Below are 18,116 nucleotides of genomic sequence, written 5' to 3'. Positions count from 1 at the left end.
TGCCCATAACAATGGCAGCAACTAATGCTGCTGCAATAAAATGGATGCTCATCCCAGGGTAGATGAATTACTGGGCCTAGGTTTAAGGTTTAAGGTGGTGATGAGGTTGCTAAGATTTAGAAGGAACCTGAGATGCAATTTTTTTCACTCAGAGGTTGGTTGAATATGGCATAAGCTGCCAAAGAGCTGTGGAAGCGGACAGAGTAAGAATGGCGGCATGGTTAGTGAAATGGTTAGTGCATCATTATTACACCATCAGCAACCCAAGTTTGAATCCGGCGTTGTCCGTAAGGAGTTTGCAAGTTTTCTGCATAGGTTTCCTCCCACCCTCCAAATATATAGGTTAGTTGGTGTATTTGGGCATCATGACATCATGGGCCAGAATGGTCTGTTACCGCACTATATGTCTAAATTTTAAAAAAGGTTTAAACATTCAGAAGACATTTAGACAGATTTATAGATGGGAAGGGCTTTGAGGGATTTGGCCTAGATTGAGGCAATTGGGATTCACCCAGAATGTCAGTGGTTGGCAATGGACTAGGTAGGCCTCAGAAGCTGTCCTATGCTGCATGACACTACGAATGTCAAATGATTCACAGTCCCCATAAAGATACCTATACTCAGATAGCTGTGCTTACAAAATCTTCCAAATCCATGAATAGGTGAATCTGATTCCCAGCAACCTTTCCCTATCTAATATCCCCACCATCAAAGGTTAGCCAGGTCTGATGGACAGGCCACATTGCATGCCCCAAACCTGCAGCAAGCATATTAATCTCAACATTGGGAGATTTTTCAGGACAGAGTGAATGGTTCAAGGCTGTTCTCAAAAGGCACTTTCAGATGGCTACAATACCCAACTGTAAAGCTGCACATTGTATTCCTGTGTGGATATCAGGTGGCCATCTGAAACTGGATTCCCTGGCTAGGAGGTCTACTTACTGGAGAAGTAGGTGCAATATCCTGCTTGGAGTATCCCCCATGGCAGCTGAAAGCAGCTGGGCTGCCAGGGGCAGGCTGATGACATCGTCAGCCATCGATTCTGGGTTTCTGTGTTTTTTTTTAAAAAACGCACAGCACCGGCAGCGCAAGTCAGGCGGGCAAGGGGGGAGAGACTGGCAGCGCAAGTTGGGCAGGCGGGAGACCGGCAGCATGAGTCGGAGACACCGGCAGTATGAGTCGGGAGGGCGAGGGGGGAGAGACTGGCAGAGGGAGCCAGGTGGGCAGGAGTCATGCCTGAGTTGTTTGCAGTCATGCCTTGACGCGCTGTAAATGACGTCAAGGCAGCATGGGCGGGACTAGGTCACAGTCCCGAGGAGCCAGCTATCGCTGGTAGATGGCTATCCATCAGCTGGCACGTTCAAGTGACAAAAAGAAACGTGTCCTCTCCGCGGCCACCTGAACGTGCCAGCTGCACTCCCGCAGCCGCGACTGCCGGTGCATGATCTTCCCTGGAGCACCTGAAAGTGCCTAAGGTCATCTTAAAAAGAGTAATCTCCATTCCTTGAGTAATCAAAATGGAGAAAAATAAGCCAAACCTTTGTAACAGCCTCAAGACTGTGCATCTTGAGAAGTCTGAGGAAGGCAAAGAGTTCAGATTCTTCATTACACAACGGCATGCTTATACAGTGTTAGGATATTAAGCTTCAGTTTCTTGAACTCACTGCTGACACCATTTCCTAGTCAGGCCACTTTTTTTTATATAGGTGTCTGGCAAGTGGCCTTCAAAGTGTGTGATATTGAGACGTGGAATAATGCTGCGCTATTGGGAATTGAACAGGATTGCATGGCTGTTTGGAGCATGGTGGAAGAGATGTGATGTTTAAGTTCAAGAAAGCATCCAATCATTTCAAATAAACGAAATCTCAGCTCTTGTGATCCCTGAATGGTCTTCTTCATATGCCTCTTTCTCTTTTCCCTTGCCAAAACAAGACTAATCCTCTCTAACCTGTGTCTCTTCAGGCTCGACCCACGAAGCTGTGTAATATTATATGCAGGCACTATGTCATTACCATTCTAGTGGTGTCCTCCAGATCTGATGCTCCTGAACCAGCCAGCTAATTTCTTGCTCAATTTCCCACCATGGAGGCAGTTCCACCCATCATGACCATGACTACAGGTGCAAACTAATCAATTCCATTCCTTTGCTCATTTCCCATCGTTTGACAACTCACTCAAGTACCTTTCGAACAGGTTTTGGTGCGTAGCTTGTCCGCTCATTGGAACAACCTTTATCTAAATTTAAGGTAAATAAGAGGTTATGGATGTTGGAATCTGGAGTGGGACACAATCTGCTGGAGGAACTCAGCAGAAAAGAATGGTCAACGTTGTTGGTCGGAGCTCTTCATCAAGACATCTATCTAAAATTAGCTGATCTGATTTTTTTTTCCCCAGAACTCCACCAAATTTCTTACCAATGCAATACAGAAAAATACTGGAGGAACTCAGTGGGTCATATAGCATTCCCAGGCTGTAAAAGGCGATTGATGTTTTGTGCATCACCGATGTTTAACTTTTAATCTCTCATCAAACTCCTTTGCTCCTTGGAAAGCAATCTAAGATCTTTTAATTTAACACTGCCCTGAAACCTCTCATGGCTAAAATCATTCTCAAAATTCCTCCTTGGGACCTTCACATGCTCCCCAGCAGACAGTGGCCTGAACTGGAAGCAGAACTCCAGTTGTGGTCTAACCAGTCTTTTATAAAGGTGGACTCTGCTTTCTCTGCTCTTCTATTCTGGCCTCTCTGAGTAAAGCTGATTATCCCACATGTTTTATTAATCATTCTCTCAACATCTCCGACCACTTCCAAAGATTTACACACATTTCCACGTGAATCCTGGTGCTCCTGTACACTTCAGGCCGGTGGCATTGACCATACATTGTTCATCACTTCACACTCATCTGTTCTAAATTTAATCTGCTATTTAAAGCCTGCAGACGCTGTGACTGTAGTAATCTGCCATTCTTTCATTAGCCTCTGCATTATTTACCACATTTCCAAGTTTTATTTGAATTGCAGTTTTGAGTAATTTTACCCTGTATAACTCATATCTGAGGCATTAATATATTTCAAATGAAATGCTGTGATCCCAATACTAATGGGGAAAACCAATCAATATCGGTTCTGCTCCAAAATTAAAAAAAACAACCATTTTCAGCTCTCCATCCTCAAGCCGATTTATTGTCTATGCTGCCACTGACCCTGTAGTTGTTTTAACAAGTCTCAGTTTTGTTAATTAGCCTTTAAAGTGGCAAATCCACATGTCCCCAGACCATGAGAAACTGCAGAATGTGGCTTAGGGAAGCACACAAACTCACTCTCCTCCGTCGACTGGACAACTCTTGCTGCTTTTGGAAAATGAACCAACGTATGGAAGCACTCATCCTACTGTGGCGAGACTCTCTTAAACCCCACCCATCAGAAAAAAAATCATAAGCATGAAATCACGTACATCCACTTCCAAGGAGTTTCTTTCTTGTTGTTATCAAACTCCTGAATTAACCCCAAAATAGTAAATTTATGTTGCCCTCAATAATTGATTTCTCTCTGTAATTGGGATGATGTGATGAGGTGAGAGTTTATCGTCACCTACATAAGTACAAGGCAAGACATACTGAAATCCTTACTTACTGCAGATAGATACACCAATTACAACAGCAAACATTAAATTACCACTATATGCCAAGACAGAAAAAAATATAATAAAAATGAAAGGATATCAATATAAATAGGTTAGTGCAAGAATAAAAACAATATTTTAAGAGTACAAACTGATCTTTTTGTGGTCTTGGAGTAGTTTATGGTGAGACTAACACATGGAGGTTTAAGAGCCTGATCGCTGTTGGTTAAGAACGGTTTTTAAACTGAAAGGAGCTAGACTTCAATCTTCTGTACCTTCTGCATGAAGGTCACAATGAGAAGAGGTTGTGGCCAGGGTGTTGGAGGTTCTTTATGATGTTGGATGCCCTCTTGAGGAAGTGTCTCTCATCGATGTTTTCAATGGATGAGAGGTCATTACTCATAATGGACCTGGATAGATTTGCCATTTTCTGCAGCCATCAGCATTCCTGGGCACTCAAATTTCCAAACCAGCGAACGATGGAACCAATCAGAAAACTTTCCACAGTTGACCTGCAGATTTCTGATTGATTATTAGAAGACATGCCAAATATTTTCAGACTTCTTAGAAAATAGAGGAGTTGGTGTGCCTCTTTCATGGTTGCCTCGATATGAGGACTCTAGGAGAAGTCATCCAAAAGGTGGACTCCCAGGAAGTTGAAGGTACTAACCCTCTCCACCACCATCCTGTCAATGAAGAAAGCTGCATAGTCCATTGGCATCAAGATAACAATAGGCACCTTGGTCTTACAGATGTTGAGAGCAAGATTACTATTCTGGCACCACACAACCAGATTCTAAATCTCTATCCTTTATTCTGACTCATTGTTTCCCATTATTTGGTCAACATCAGCAAATTTATAGATTGTAATGGAATTGAACTTGGCTATAGTCACGTTAAGTCACCTTTATTTATCGTTCATACCACGCTCACATGGTAAAGACGAGATAGCGTTTCTCTAGGACCATGGAGTATATTTACATAAATATATGTTAGAATAGAAGCTAAACACAATGAAATAATAAAATATTAAGATGTATACAGTAAAAGTCCATGGTACCCTATCCACATATGTTCTGAGAATTTAGGAGCCTTTTGGCTTGGGGAAAAAAAAACTGTTGCCCAATCTGGACATAAGGACCCAAGTGCTATGGTACCTCCTACCAGATGGCAGAAGGTAGAGAGGTGTGTGTTTGTTGCCTTTTGCCTGCATCAAGTGTAGTAGATGTCCTTCATGGTAGGAAGAGAGCCCCCAGTGATCTTTTCTGCTGACTTCACTATCCTCTGCAGGGTGATACAGCTTCCAAACCAGGCAGTGATTCAGTTGCATAGGATGCTCTTGATACATCCTCTGTAGAATGTAGTGAGGATAGAGAGTGGGAGATGAACTTTCCCCAGCCTTCACAGGAAGTAGAAGTGCTGGTGGGCTTTCTAGGCTATGGAGCTGGTGTTAAGGGACAAGATGAGATTCTCCATCAAGTCCATTTCAAGGAACTTGATACTCTTGACAACCTCAACTGTGGAGCCGTCAATGGTCAGCAGAGCATGATCCCTCCGGAGCCTCCTGAAATCGACAACCATTTCTTTTGTTATATTAATGTTCATTTAAGGTTCTTGGCTCTGCTCCAGTCCATTAGTGATTTCCCCTCATCTCTGTACACTGACTCCTCATTCTTACTGATCAGGCCCACCACAGTCATGTTGTCAACGAACTTGATGATGTGGTTCGAGTTGTGTTTAGCTGCATAGTCGTGCGTCAACAAAATAAACAGCTGTGAACTAAGCATGTAGCCCTGGGGGTGGGGAGGGTGGCAAGCTCAGTGTGATGGTCTTGGAAATGCCGGTACTGATCTAGACTACTTGAGGTCTCCCCAACAGCAATTCAAGAACCTATTTGTAGAGGGTGGTGTTTAGACCCAGCAGGCTCAACTTCCTTATCAGGCACTGAGGTATGATCATGTTGAATGCTGACTGAAGGCAATAAACAGCATTTGAACATACGAGTCCTTGTTTTCCAGGTGGGTGAGGGCTAGATGGAGGTTGGTGATTATGGCATTGTCCATAGCACGGTTGGATCTATATGCCAACTGCAGGGGGTCCAGTGATGTGCCCCATGATGAGCCTCTCAAAGCATTTCATGACTATGGACGTGAGTGCGACAGGGCAGTAGTCATTGAGGCAGGACACAAATGACTTCTTTGGAACGGGAACAATGGTGACGGCTTTCAAGCACGTTGGTACCATGGTGCTTCTCAGGGAGATGTTAAAGATATCGGTGAGAACATCTGCTAGCTGAGGCGCACATCCCCTGAGTACCCTGCCAGGAATGTTATCTGGTCCAGCAGGTTTTGGTTGGTTGACTTTGCCTAGCTCTCTTTTCACATCAGCCAACGCAAGACACAGCACCTGATCATTTAGAGGAGAGATGGACTTCTTTGCCGCCATGTCGTTTTTCACCTCGAAACACATGTAGAAGTTGTTCAGTGCATCTGTGAGGGAAGCATCACAAGCACATGCAGATAGCGTAGTTTTGTGGTTGGTGATATCTTGTGTACTCTTACACGTGCTGCTTGTCCTTACTGTTCAGGAAGTGATTATGAAATCGCTGGGCATGCGCACACTTTGCTTCCCTGATGGCCTTAGCTTTGCTCTTGCAATAGCTAAGGCTACCTTGTCATCTGCTCTGAAGGCAGCGTCATGGAGTTTCTGAGCAGCACACGCAAACATGATTTTAAGACAGACTAAGAGTTTCAATAAAGGGCCCTGACCCAAAACTCTGACTGACCATTTTTCTCCAGGGATGCAACCTGGCCTGATGTGTACCTCCAGCCTACCTTTGTTCACTTAACGAACCCATGAACTTATCATCTTTCTGGCCGTGCAAAAATATTTTGGGAGCATCAGCAAGAGGGGCCGAATAGCCTGAATTTCCTCTGTTCTGATTCATATGGCTGTATTGAACAGCTGGGTTAAATAGCCAAGAAGGTCAAAACAGGGCTTAAAACATTGTTCAGTGTCAACTGCACTCATTCAAAACGAAGGCAGCCAGGAAACAATGTTATGACCTTGTGATTCATGAAAAGATTGCAAAAGTAAATTGTTACATGACTGGAAAATAAATATTACCATTGATCTGTGGCACAGTTGGCGTAGCAGTTAGTGCCCAATGATCAGGCCCGCACAGGGGTTTCAATCCTGTGCTGTCTGAAAGGAGTTTGTACGTTCTCCCAGTGTCTGCGTGTGTTTTCTCAGGGGAGGGGGCTCCAATTTCCTCCCACCATTCAAAAAGGTAGCGGGGGTGTTGGTTAATGGGGTGTAAATTGGGTGGCACAGAATCTTGAGCCAAATTGGCCTGTTGCCATGCTGTATGACTAAATTTTAAAACATTTTAAAAATTAAAATTTAATTTAAATTTTTAATTTAAAATGAGTTAAAAAATCTTGTCTAAAAATAGAATTCACAGTGCAAGCTTTGTAATTAGTTACCATATGTTCTACATAAGTTATTTGCCCATCTGTGTTAAACCTGAACTAGTCAATATTTTTATTGGACACATCAGTCAAGCTGTTACACTGTCAGATCTGATGGCATAAGAATGTATTTCAGGAGGATGCTGCCTACCTGTAATGCTAAGGGTTTCCACCTCACGTTCTTCAGCAGCGCAGGGGCAGAGGTGAGTGTATTCTGTGGTCGTTTTTTCAAAGTCAGTATGACCCCACTGGGATCTTCTCTGAGGGCATTGACAAGGTTCTTCAACTGCCATCCCACCTGTGATTAAGAGACAGGAGAGAGAAAGATAAGTACATCTTTTTCCAAACTAAGGATTTTGAAACTTAGGAGATATTGAAGAAATTTGAAGCCGACAAATGTGCTGTGTCCACTGCTGCAGAAGAATAATTGTTTGTTGTTTCTGACCATGAGACAGCAGATCCCATATGGTTGCTCTTTCAACATTTTTTTTTCAACTTCTCCCTGCACTCTCTGTATTTGACCTGAATATTGATTGTATTTTGCATTTGACTAATTCTGATTGCACTTTGTATGCTGCATGTTGATTGCACTCTCCATTTAATAAGAGTTTATTGTCATATACAAGGTACTTATGCACCAAAATTCTTACTAACTCTAACAACAATGAGGCAGATTACAGAAGAAAAACTTGAGAGACTTGTGGCTTGGCCAGGAGAACAAACTCTCCTTCAGTGTCAGCAAGACCAAAATGCAAATTATAGACTTAAGGAGGAGGGCCAGAGCTTACTCTGTGTTCCCATCAATGGTGTTGAGATTACTGCAAGAAACTGCAGAAGGTTGTTTATGTTGCTCAGGCCATCATACAGATCCCTTCCTCTCAGTCATAAAAAAAGTCATTCCCCTCTGGCCACGCTCGCTTCTTTCTGTCAGAAAGAATATTCATATATGAGATTACGTGCCACCAGATGCAAGCACAATTTCTTTCCCATCATTATCAGACTCGTGAATGAACCCCAAATTCGTAAGATTGCATTGCCTTTGGTCTGTACCAAACAACTTTGCTCTGTAACTCTCCACTTTTGTTCTGTGTTTAACTTGTGGAACTGTGTCTAAGATACCCACTGGTCTGCTTGAACTTTCACTGCATCTTGGTGCACATGACAATAAAACTTGAATTTGCTGCAGCCACACAGGTAACAATATCACTGTAATAATATTGTAGCCGACCGCTACAAAGAAACACACACACACACACACACAGAGTGTGGCAGGTTACGCTCACATCTTTACTATGGCTAGAAAGGCTGCTTTTATACTGTTCAAGTTCCCGCCATTTTTGCTGATTGACTAAGTCAGCCACATGAATAACAATAGCAGGCGGGAACACCCATGCGTATGAATGCCCTTCTTCCCCAGCCCGTTTCTGCTGAGTTAGCTGGGCAGCTTGGTCAATGCCATTTTGGGCTGTTGGTCTGATGCTGCCCCAGCTTCTACCCCTGCCAGTTCATTGTCCTGGGAGTCACTTTAGTGATCTCTGTCCCCATCTGCTGCCGCGTAATGTGCCAGCCCAATCTCCGCAATTGCAGGCCACCACAATATAAACTACCACAATGGTGCCAACACAGAGAAAGTGCCAATATTAAAGGATAAATAAATAAATATTCACAGTTGGAGTTAGTGCAAAAAAAGTGTTGTTTCAATAGTGCAGACTGAACGGTCGGTGCTCGTCCGACATGTCGGGATAGCATGACAGCAGTCATAAATGTTAGATGAAGGCAAGTGCAGTACAATTTCTTGCACCACCTGTACCTTATGCCACAAAAATTATACAAGGTAAAATCAGAAAGCTCAGAATTGTGTTTTAGAGATGGGAACCTTTGTACATTCAACCTGGCTATGCACTAAGGGGAGACCCGTTTGAGTAGATCTAGGGAATATTTTGAGAAAAATCACAGGGGTGGATTTTCCGCAGGACCTAGAGCTGTTCCTGCTGGGGAATATCATGGACACGAGTTCAAGACTCTGATAGCTGTTGAAAGCAAAAATTGCTCTTGAAGCTCGAAGTGCTGGCTTGTTTCTCCTGCCTGAAGGTTGCTGCAAGAAGAGAGGGCAGACAGGATGATAGGAATCTGAGCTTGACATTGGCTGCCTTCTTGAGGTAGTGACTGATATTGATTTCTTCAATAAATGGGAGACACTCTGCCACATCTGGTTATATTTTGATTGTATTCAATTTTAGATACTTGTCACAGACTATCTTTTTTGTTATTGCTCAACCCTTGTTCTCTAGACAAAGGTAGATTTTGATTCTGTTTTCTATCAATGCAACGACATCTATCCTTGAGGTATCTGGATCTTGGAATCCTTAATGGTTTATTTTAAGCACTGACTTCAAAGAGGAGAGGGATGTGGTGAGCCAAAGATGTTTTGAAATTGAATTTAAGGACTCAGTCAGATGAAGCTTTTGCAGAAGGGAGAATTAAAATTTAAATGTAGACATACAGCATGGTATCAGCTCCTATCACCGCATGACCTCGTGCTGCCCAACTGAGCTATGAAGGGTGGGAGGAAACCAGAGCACCTGGAGAATGTACAAACTCCTTAGAGACTGGTGAGGACTAAGCATTATGCTATCTGTGCAGCCCATATTACTGTCATGTTGGCATTTCTACGATGAAGGTTTATCCACACAGAATCATTACCCTTTCTTTATATTAAAAAATATCCAAGGAAAATGTATCTGAGGATGCATTTGTTTCCTCAAAAGCAAAGAATCACAGATGCTAGTGATCCAAAACAAAATCAAAGAATGCAACTGAGACACAGCGGGTCAGGCTGCAATTGTGGGGAGAGAAACTGACTTTACCTTCAGGGCAATGATAATTCATTATAACTGACCTAATAAGGACTGGATATGCTGAATATTTCCAGTATTTTCTGCTTTTATTTTACATTTGGTTCCATCCACTGCCACAACACCCTGCTTTTGTCATTGGGTCATAGAGGTGCACACCATGGAAACTGCCCCTTCAGTCCAACTTGTCCATGCCAACTAAGTTGCCTATCTGAGCTAGTCCTACATCCCTCTAACCCCTTCCTATCCATGTACCCACCAACGTCTATTAGATATTATAACATACCCGTAATCAGAATAGTTTTGAAATGTAATAAGTTACTGCACTTTTCACTGCATTGAGAAAGGTAGCCTAGTAATATAACCACACAAACTTGGCCACATGAGAACATTTTAATGGATTTTCATTTCAATTTAAGTAATTGATTTGGTTATGAATTGCAAATCACTATTTTGCAAAGATAATAAATACACTTTTTAAAAACGACTTTCAGACACCTCAACTATTCTTTAAAGGTTCTTACTGGTGATACTGCCAAGCAGACAATAATTTCAGATTCTGAGCAGCCTCCATCTTTATGTTGGAAAATATATATATTTAAGCACTAATTAGGGATAAACAAGATCTTTCTCATGCACAGCAAAATAGACATGGCACTGAGAAGACCATGGAAGAGTATTTTGCTTGCCAGATGTGGAATAAATATTTCCTTCAAATAGATATGCCCATAGGCTTCAGCAGTGGGTGTTGAATTCAAATACTGCTGGGAATTAAACTTTATAGTGGTTTTCAAACTCCTCCCCAAAACTCATATTCCACCTTAAGCAATCTCTATCTATAAGTGCTCTGTGATTAGTAAGGGATTGCTTAAGGTGGTATGTGAGTGGGAAGAGAAGGTTGAGAATCACTGCTGTAGACCCAATTGTTACTGAAATATTTTGCTTGAAAGAAATTGTCATTGGCCCATTTCCTTTGGAGTTATGAAACCCTGCACATAACGAGACAATTAGATATGATTATGGTTTTCAAACTTTTTCTTTCCACTCACATACCACCATAAGCAATCCCCTACTAATCAGAGAGCACCTATGGCATAGGGAATACTTAAGGTGGTATGCGAGTTATGGGGAGAAGTTTCAAAACCACTAAGCTAAACAAATGGCCAATGCCAACAGGACTGTGTAATACCACAATTCTGACAGACAAAATTGTGTAAATTAAAATCAAGTGTACATCTCAATTAAAGAGCAGAGGAAGTGGCCAGACTCAGTAGATCAGGCTGCATCCATGGATAGACATGGACACTCATGGTTTCAGATTGGGTCCCTGAAATTTTGGGGGGAGTCCCCAGCATCCTGACCCGACGCAGAGAGTGTCCATTTCTCTCCATTGGTGTCGTGGCAGTGGATGGAACCAAATGTAAAATAAAAACAGAAAATACTGGAAATATTCAGCATATCCAGACCTTATTAGGTCAGTTATAATGAATTATCATTGCCCTGAAGATAAAGTCAGTTTCTCTCCCCACAATTGCAAATAATAACTTCTTATTATTTGCTGAAGATTCAAATATCTGCAGTTCTTCTGTTTCCCCTATACATCTCAACCAGCCTGATTTCTAAATACCTCTACAACGTTTCTGATACTGACTGACTATTCACAATTTCTGTGTCTAAATATTCTTCAATTTTAACTGCTCTTTTCCTAATCCAATTACAATTCCTCAGAGCTTGTGCAACCTTGGAATATTAATTTAGTTTTGCAAATACATGGTGCAGAACCTACAGAATCTCATGTTCACAGAGTACAGGCTTTGGTGAAAAGCAGAAGGACTTAATTTGATATACTTTGATTTTGCTCTTCAGTTTTCTTAACCTTGAGGTTATCATTTGTAAAATAGGCAAATGAGATCATGTGTAAACAGGCTGCCTGGTGGACTTAGAATTACTGTCAGGTGAACTTGGGGACGCCTGGAAAGTAAACCCTTAGCTCTGTTAAAATCCAGCATGGCTGAGTATAATGTTTAATGGGGTTTGCTAATTTTGTTTTACCCTTAGATTTTCTTAATCTTGTAATTTTCATATTCAATGATGAATGAACCAAGGACAGTGGGTTACTTTGACCTTTTGTGCTCTATTTTTATTTATTGTTGTCTGATGGTTTATATGAATGTTTGGACTGTGATGCCGCTGCAAAACAACAAATTTCGTGACTTGTTCATGACAATAAATTCTGATTCAATGATCAGCGACCAGCAACAAATGTCAAACAATTTGATTGACAATCTTCCAGTTAATTAGATTACCAGCTGGGACTGATAATTTATATCAATTATTGGTGCATTGTTAGATGAGTCAGGAACTTCACTGGGGTAACTCAAAGGTCCAGGTTTATGTTTAAAGAGAACATTAAAGGATGAAATGTAACAAATTTACCTTTGGTATGTCAGATAAACTGTCTGGTTATATTGTAAACCACGAAAGTCTGCATTCATATTAAATGAAGTAAAATCACACTGCAGGTCACACAGTGCACTTTATACAGCAAAGACAAAGATACATAACCAAATTTTCAGCTTGAGCCCTACATCAAGGTTTGAATGAATGTCAGCAGGTGTCTGAACAAAAGGATGGAGGGGAGAAGGGGGTGGCAAACACAGTAGCTGATAGGTGAAGAAGGGAGGGAGGGGGACAGCAGCAATCAGTGAGAGGAGGGATAGCTGGGTGGGTGGAGGGCAAAGGGGGAGGGGAAATAAAAGGTGAGCAGGTTAGGAGAAAGCAGAGCAAACGATGTTAATACCATGCAGCTGGAGGGTGCCCAGGTGGAAAATAAGGCGTAGTTCCACCATTCTGCGGGTGGTTAGGGTGAAGCAGTACATGAAGCCATGGACAGACATGTGACTCAGAATTGAAATGGCTGGCTACTGGGAGGTCTTTGCTATGGTGGAGGGAGTGGAGGTACTCATTAAAGTGATCTCCCAATCTGCAACTGGTCTCTCCAATGTAGAGAAGGCCACAAAGGGAGCATTGGATGCAGTCCTGTGGATATACGTGGTGTTGCTTCAATTGGAAGGCCTGTTTGGGGTCCCAGACCATGGTGCAGTCACAGGGGAAGGTAATGGGAGAGATGAGTGCACAAGGGAATCACGGAGGGACCGGTCCCTACAGAAAGCATCCATCTTCCACCCGATTTCAAATTCACCTAGTCCATCTCCTCTTCCTGAATCCCTCTGTCTCTCCCTCCCTTCCCCTCCATCCACCCAGCCATCCCAACTCCCCCGATTGTTGCTGTCCCCCTTCCTCCCTTCTCCACCTATCATCTTCTACCTTTGCAACCACCCCTCCCCCTAATCTTTTGCTCGGACGCCTGCTGCCATTTTTCCTTGCCTTGATGAAGCCCGAAACATTGGTTCTGTACTTTTACCTTTGCTATGTAAAGGACACAGTTTGAGCAGCTGAGTTTCTCCAGCATTTTGTGTTTTTACTTCAACCATGATATCTACAGATTCTTGTGATTCACAACTGAAGCTGTTAACCTGAATCTAGATCAGTAACCAATCTAAACTATAATTACAGGTATACCTTCTTTAAGATTGATAACTGAATGACTATTTAGAACCATACAACACAGAAACAGGCCCCTTTGGCCCTTCTATTCTGTGCTGAACCATTTTCTTTTGCCTAGTACAGGGTACTACTGACCTGTATCCATTCCATAGCCTTCCATACCTCTCCTATCCATGTTCCTGTCCAAATTTTTCTTAAATGTTAAAACTGAGGCCACATTCTTCACCTCAGCTGGCAGCTCATTCCACACTCCCACCATTCTCAGTGTGAAGAAGTGCCCCCTCATGATCTCCCTGAACTTTTCCCCCTTCACTCTTAACCCATGTCCTCTGGTTTGCACCTCAATGGAAAACACCTATCTACTTTATTCTGTTTATCCTCAACATAATTTTAAATACCTCTATCAAATCTCCCTTCATTTTTCCATGCTACAGGGAATAAAGTCCTAACCTGTTTAATCTTTTCCTGTAACTCACTTCCTGAAATCCATGCAAAATCTTCATAAATCTTCTCTGCACTCGTTCTTCCTTATTGATATCTCTCTTGTAGTTAGATGACCAAAACTGCACACAATACTCCAAATTAGGCCTCACCTTTACTGTAACATCCCAATTCCTATACGCAATACTTTGATTTATAAAGGCCAATATGCCAAAAGTTCTCTTTAAAACCCTATCCAACCGTGATGCCACTTTCAGGGATTTATGTACCTATATTCCCAGATCCCTCTGTCTACCATGCTCCTCAGTGCCCTACCATTCACCATGTATTTCCTTTCTTGGTTTGTCCTTCCAAAATGCAGCACCTCACACTTGCCTGCATTAAATTCCATCTGCCATTTTTCAGCCGGTCCAGATCCCACTGCAAGGTTTTAAAATCTTCACTGTTCACAATGCCTCCAATCATAGTGTCGTCTGCAAACTTGCAGATCCAATTTACTGCATTTTCATCCAGATATAGATGACAAACAACAATGGTTCCAGCACTGATCCCTGAGGCACACAACTTATCACTGGCCCCCATTCTGAGAAGCAATCATCCACCACTACTCTCTGGCTTCTCCCATCCAGCCATTGTTGAATTCAAATCACTACTTCATGATGAATGCCTAGTGCCTGAACCTTCCTGTCTAACCTCCTACATGGGGCCTTGTCAAAGGCCTTACTAAAATCCATGTAGACAACATCCACAATCTTTCCTTTGTCAACTTTCCTGGTATCCTCCTTGAAAAACTCTACAATATTGGTTAAACTCAACTTACCATGTTGAAAGCCACATTGACTATACCTAATCAGTTTCTGGCTATCGAAATAATTGTATATCCGATCTCTTAGAGCACCTTCCAATAATTTACCTACCACTGACATCAGGCTCACCAGCCTATAATTTCCATGGTTACTTTTGGGGCCTTTTTTAAACAATGGAACAATGTGACTATTTAAGTAACATTATACTGAAATAGGCAATTTATGAAAGGTCATGCTTCAATGGTACATGGGAGTTGATGAAGACCATTGCCTCTGCCTGTAATCTGTCTACAAAGACCATCTCAAGCTCCGGGCTCCATTCCATTTCAATTATATGAAGATTGAAAATTATTCAGTTCAATCCAAAGGCAGTATCATTAAGGAGTAGACCATTCAAGACTGAGATGAGAAGACATTTCTTCACCCAGAAGCAGTAATCTTTTTAAACACTCTCCTCGGTCTGGCTGTTAGAGGATCAGTCACTGAATACATTCTTAGAGTTTTGCAAGTGAAGGAATTAAGGGATATACAGAATGCAGGATAGTGGTATCGAGGCAACAGGTCAGCTTTGATCTTATTGAATCGCAGCAAAAGGAAGTTTATTTTAAATTTAGATATACAGCATCGTAACAGGTCCTTCCGGCCAATGAGCCCACACTGCCAGAATGCTCCAATTAACCTTCAACCCCTGTATGCTTTGAAAGGTGGGAGGAAACCAGAGCACTCGGAGGAAACTCATGCAAACACAGGGATAACGTACAAACTCATTAAAGACAGTGCCGGATTAGAATCCGGGTCGCTGGCACTGTAACACTGTTGCGCTAACCGCTTCACTCATCATGCCACCTCATGAAGAGTTCTTGTAATCTTTTCATGTCTGAAGAAGGTAATGGCAAATTTGGTAACACAGAGGTTTCAGGATGATAAAATATTCAATGAAAAACATACAGTTGATTTAAATTTAAATATGAGGTTATCCACTTTGGAGGGAAAAATGGAAGATCAGAATATTATTTAAATGGAAAGTGATTGCAGCATGCTGCCATGCAGAAGGACTTGTTCATGAATGGCATAAGGTTGGTTTACAGGTTTAGCAGGCTATCAAGAAGGTAAATGAATTGTTGACCTTCATTGCTAGAGGGATTGAATTTCAGTGCAGGGGGGTTATCCTGCAACTGTGCAAGGCACTGGAGAGGCCACATGGGGAGTACTGCGTGCAGTTCTGGTCCCCTGACTTGAGGACGGATGTACTGGCTTTGGAGGCAGTGTAAGAGAGGTTCACCAGGTTGATTCCAGAGATAAGGAGGAGAGATTGAGTCGTCTGGGACTGTACTCACTGGAATTTAGAAGAATGAAAAGGGGATCTTCCAGAAACATATAAAATTAAGAAAGCATGGATAAAATTGAGGTGGGTAAGTTTTCTTTTCCATTGGTGAGAGAGACTTGAACTAGGGAACATTGCCTCAAGATTTAGGGTAGTAGATTTAGGATGGAGGTGAGAAGGAATTGTTTTTCCCAGAGGATAGTAAATCTGTGGAATTCATTGTCGATTGAAGCAGTGGAGACTACCTCAGTAAATACATTTCAGAGCCTGTTGGATAGATTTTTGCAGAGTAGGGAAATTAAAGGATATGAGGAAAAGGCAGCTTATCATGAGGTCAGCCACGATCTCATCAAATCGCGGAGAAGGCTCGATATTGCTTTTGTTTGTAGATGGGAAATCAGGACACACTCCTAGTCTTAAACTTAATGCCGCCAAATCAACGGTTTTGAACAGAAGGTTCCAGATTCAAACCAATCTCTAATCATTCTGCTCTTCATAAATTAACCATAATACCGACCTCAAAACTCTGAAATATCAGAAATTCTGATATTCATGATGCCCAAATTGTAAGCACCTGCATAGTGTAACAAGACTTTGTGCTGTCGAAAATTTTTGTCACTAGTTCCCACCAATAAAGCTGACGGGGAAATCAAGCGAGTCCTGGATCTCAAGATAGGTGGATTGGAAGGATTAAGAGGATGATGGAGTGGAGGGGAAGGATTGGGATCAGCAGGGATGGACAAGCAAGAGGGTGTGGGGGTAAGAGGAATGGGTCAGTCAGAAGAGGATTTAATGGGGTTTGGGAAACTCCTGTTGATGATGGGAAAGAGGAGAGGAGTGAGCAGGAATCTGGGTGGATAATTGGTTGAAGAGACAACCAAGCCAAAGTCAGGGTGTGGGTGATGATGAGGACATTATTCAAGGAGTGAATTTGATCATGGAGGCAGATAGGAGGTGGTGGGGCTGGGGTCAAGGTTGCCCAGGGAAAAGATTGAAGGCATGGAAATTGTGTGGCCTGAGAATATTATCAGTAAGGTTTACAGAGGTGGTTTGAGGGATGAGTGAAGGGAATGGGACCACAATACCCACCCCCCACCCCACCAAAAGAAAATTACTTCAAGGAAAATCTACAAGGATGATAAAAATCCATTAAATTGTTTAATCAGCAGTACAGGCAGGATCAGATCATGTTTATATATCACCAAAACAAGAACATGATTAAAGCTTGTTTTAGTACATGCAGACATAGTAGAATTGAGACATGTGACATCATGACAGGCGCAGCCTTTGTGCCCATGCAAATCACAGGAGCAGAGAGCTGCACGTGCATGACCAACAAAACTGAGCATCCTCATGGGGTCCAGTCGATGGAGTGTGAACTCATGGCAATTATCCACCATTTCACCTGACCATAAACTAGCAGCGAGTCTAAGACCTTGAATAGAGAAGAAAGGTGGCAAGGGTGTGACAGAGTATTCTGAGGTGGCTTGGGAGGAATTGCTAGAGCAGCTTGCACACACATATTTCAAAACACTGAATTTTTGCAGGAGTTTTGCAGAGTGCTTTTTGCAGAAAGAGCCACCAATTTGCAGAATCCAGCTGGCCTGGGAGAGCATGTGATCTTTGCATGCAGAGGGGAGAACAGCCTGGCACTCAGAGAGGGAGGGAGTGAAACAGAGAGGAGAGACACAGAAATCAGTTCCAGGACAAAGCTGGCAAACCTTTGGAAGGGTGTCCGGTTAAAGGAGAAGACTAGCTGTCTGAGGTGACCTGAAAGAAAGAGGATCATCAGGAGAACCCTGAAGGGGGAAAGTTTCGTCAGCAAGACTGATTGGAAAGGAATCAGGTGCGGATGCCCTGGAACAAAAGGAATCTCTCTCTGAAAACCAGCAAGAACCCTCCTCAGTGGTAACCATTTGCCTGTTAAGAACCAAAGTCTGGTGAATTTTGTTAATGCTAACTTCTGTGCACAGAACAAGAATTGCCTGCAATCAGTGAGATTGGACTGTGATCCAAAGAACTTTTCTAATC

The 18,116-nt window shown here is 42.4% G+C and overlaps 1 protein-coding gene across 1 annotated transcript in view; it reads right to left on the bottom strand.

The window, feature by feature from the left end:
- Positions 1-18,116, bottom strand: part of LOC138740666 (connector enhancer of kinase suppressor of ras 2) — a 763,661-nt gene that overhangs the window by 340,091 nt on the left and 405,454 nt on the right. Inside the window, exon 9 of the mRNA XM_069893653.1 lies at positions 7,244-7,390. Coding sequence (XP_069749754.1) covers positions 7,244-7,390 — 147 coding nt within the window. The remainder of the gene's footprint in view (positions 1-7,243; positions 7,391-18,116) is intronic.

This window comes from Narcine bancroftii, chromosome 8 (assembly GCF_036971445.1).
Source record: "Narcine bancroftii isolate sNarBan1 chromosome 8, sNarBan1.hap1, whole genome shotgun sequence".
In the NCBI taxonomy this organism is placed as follows: Eukaryota; Metazoa; Chordata; class Chondrichthyes; order Torpediniformes; family Narcinidae; genus Narcine; species Narcine bancroftii.
The sequence above is the reverse complement of the archived record's forward strand: the minus strand, read 5'-3'. Positions and strand labels throughout refer to the sequence as shown.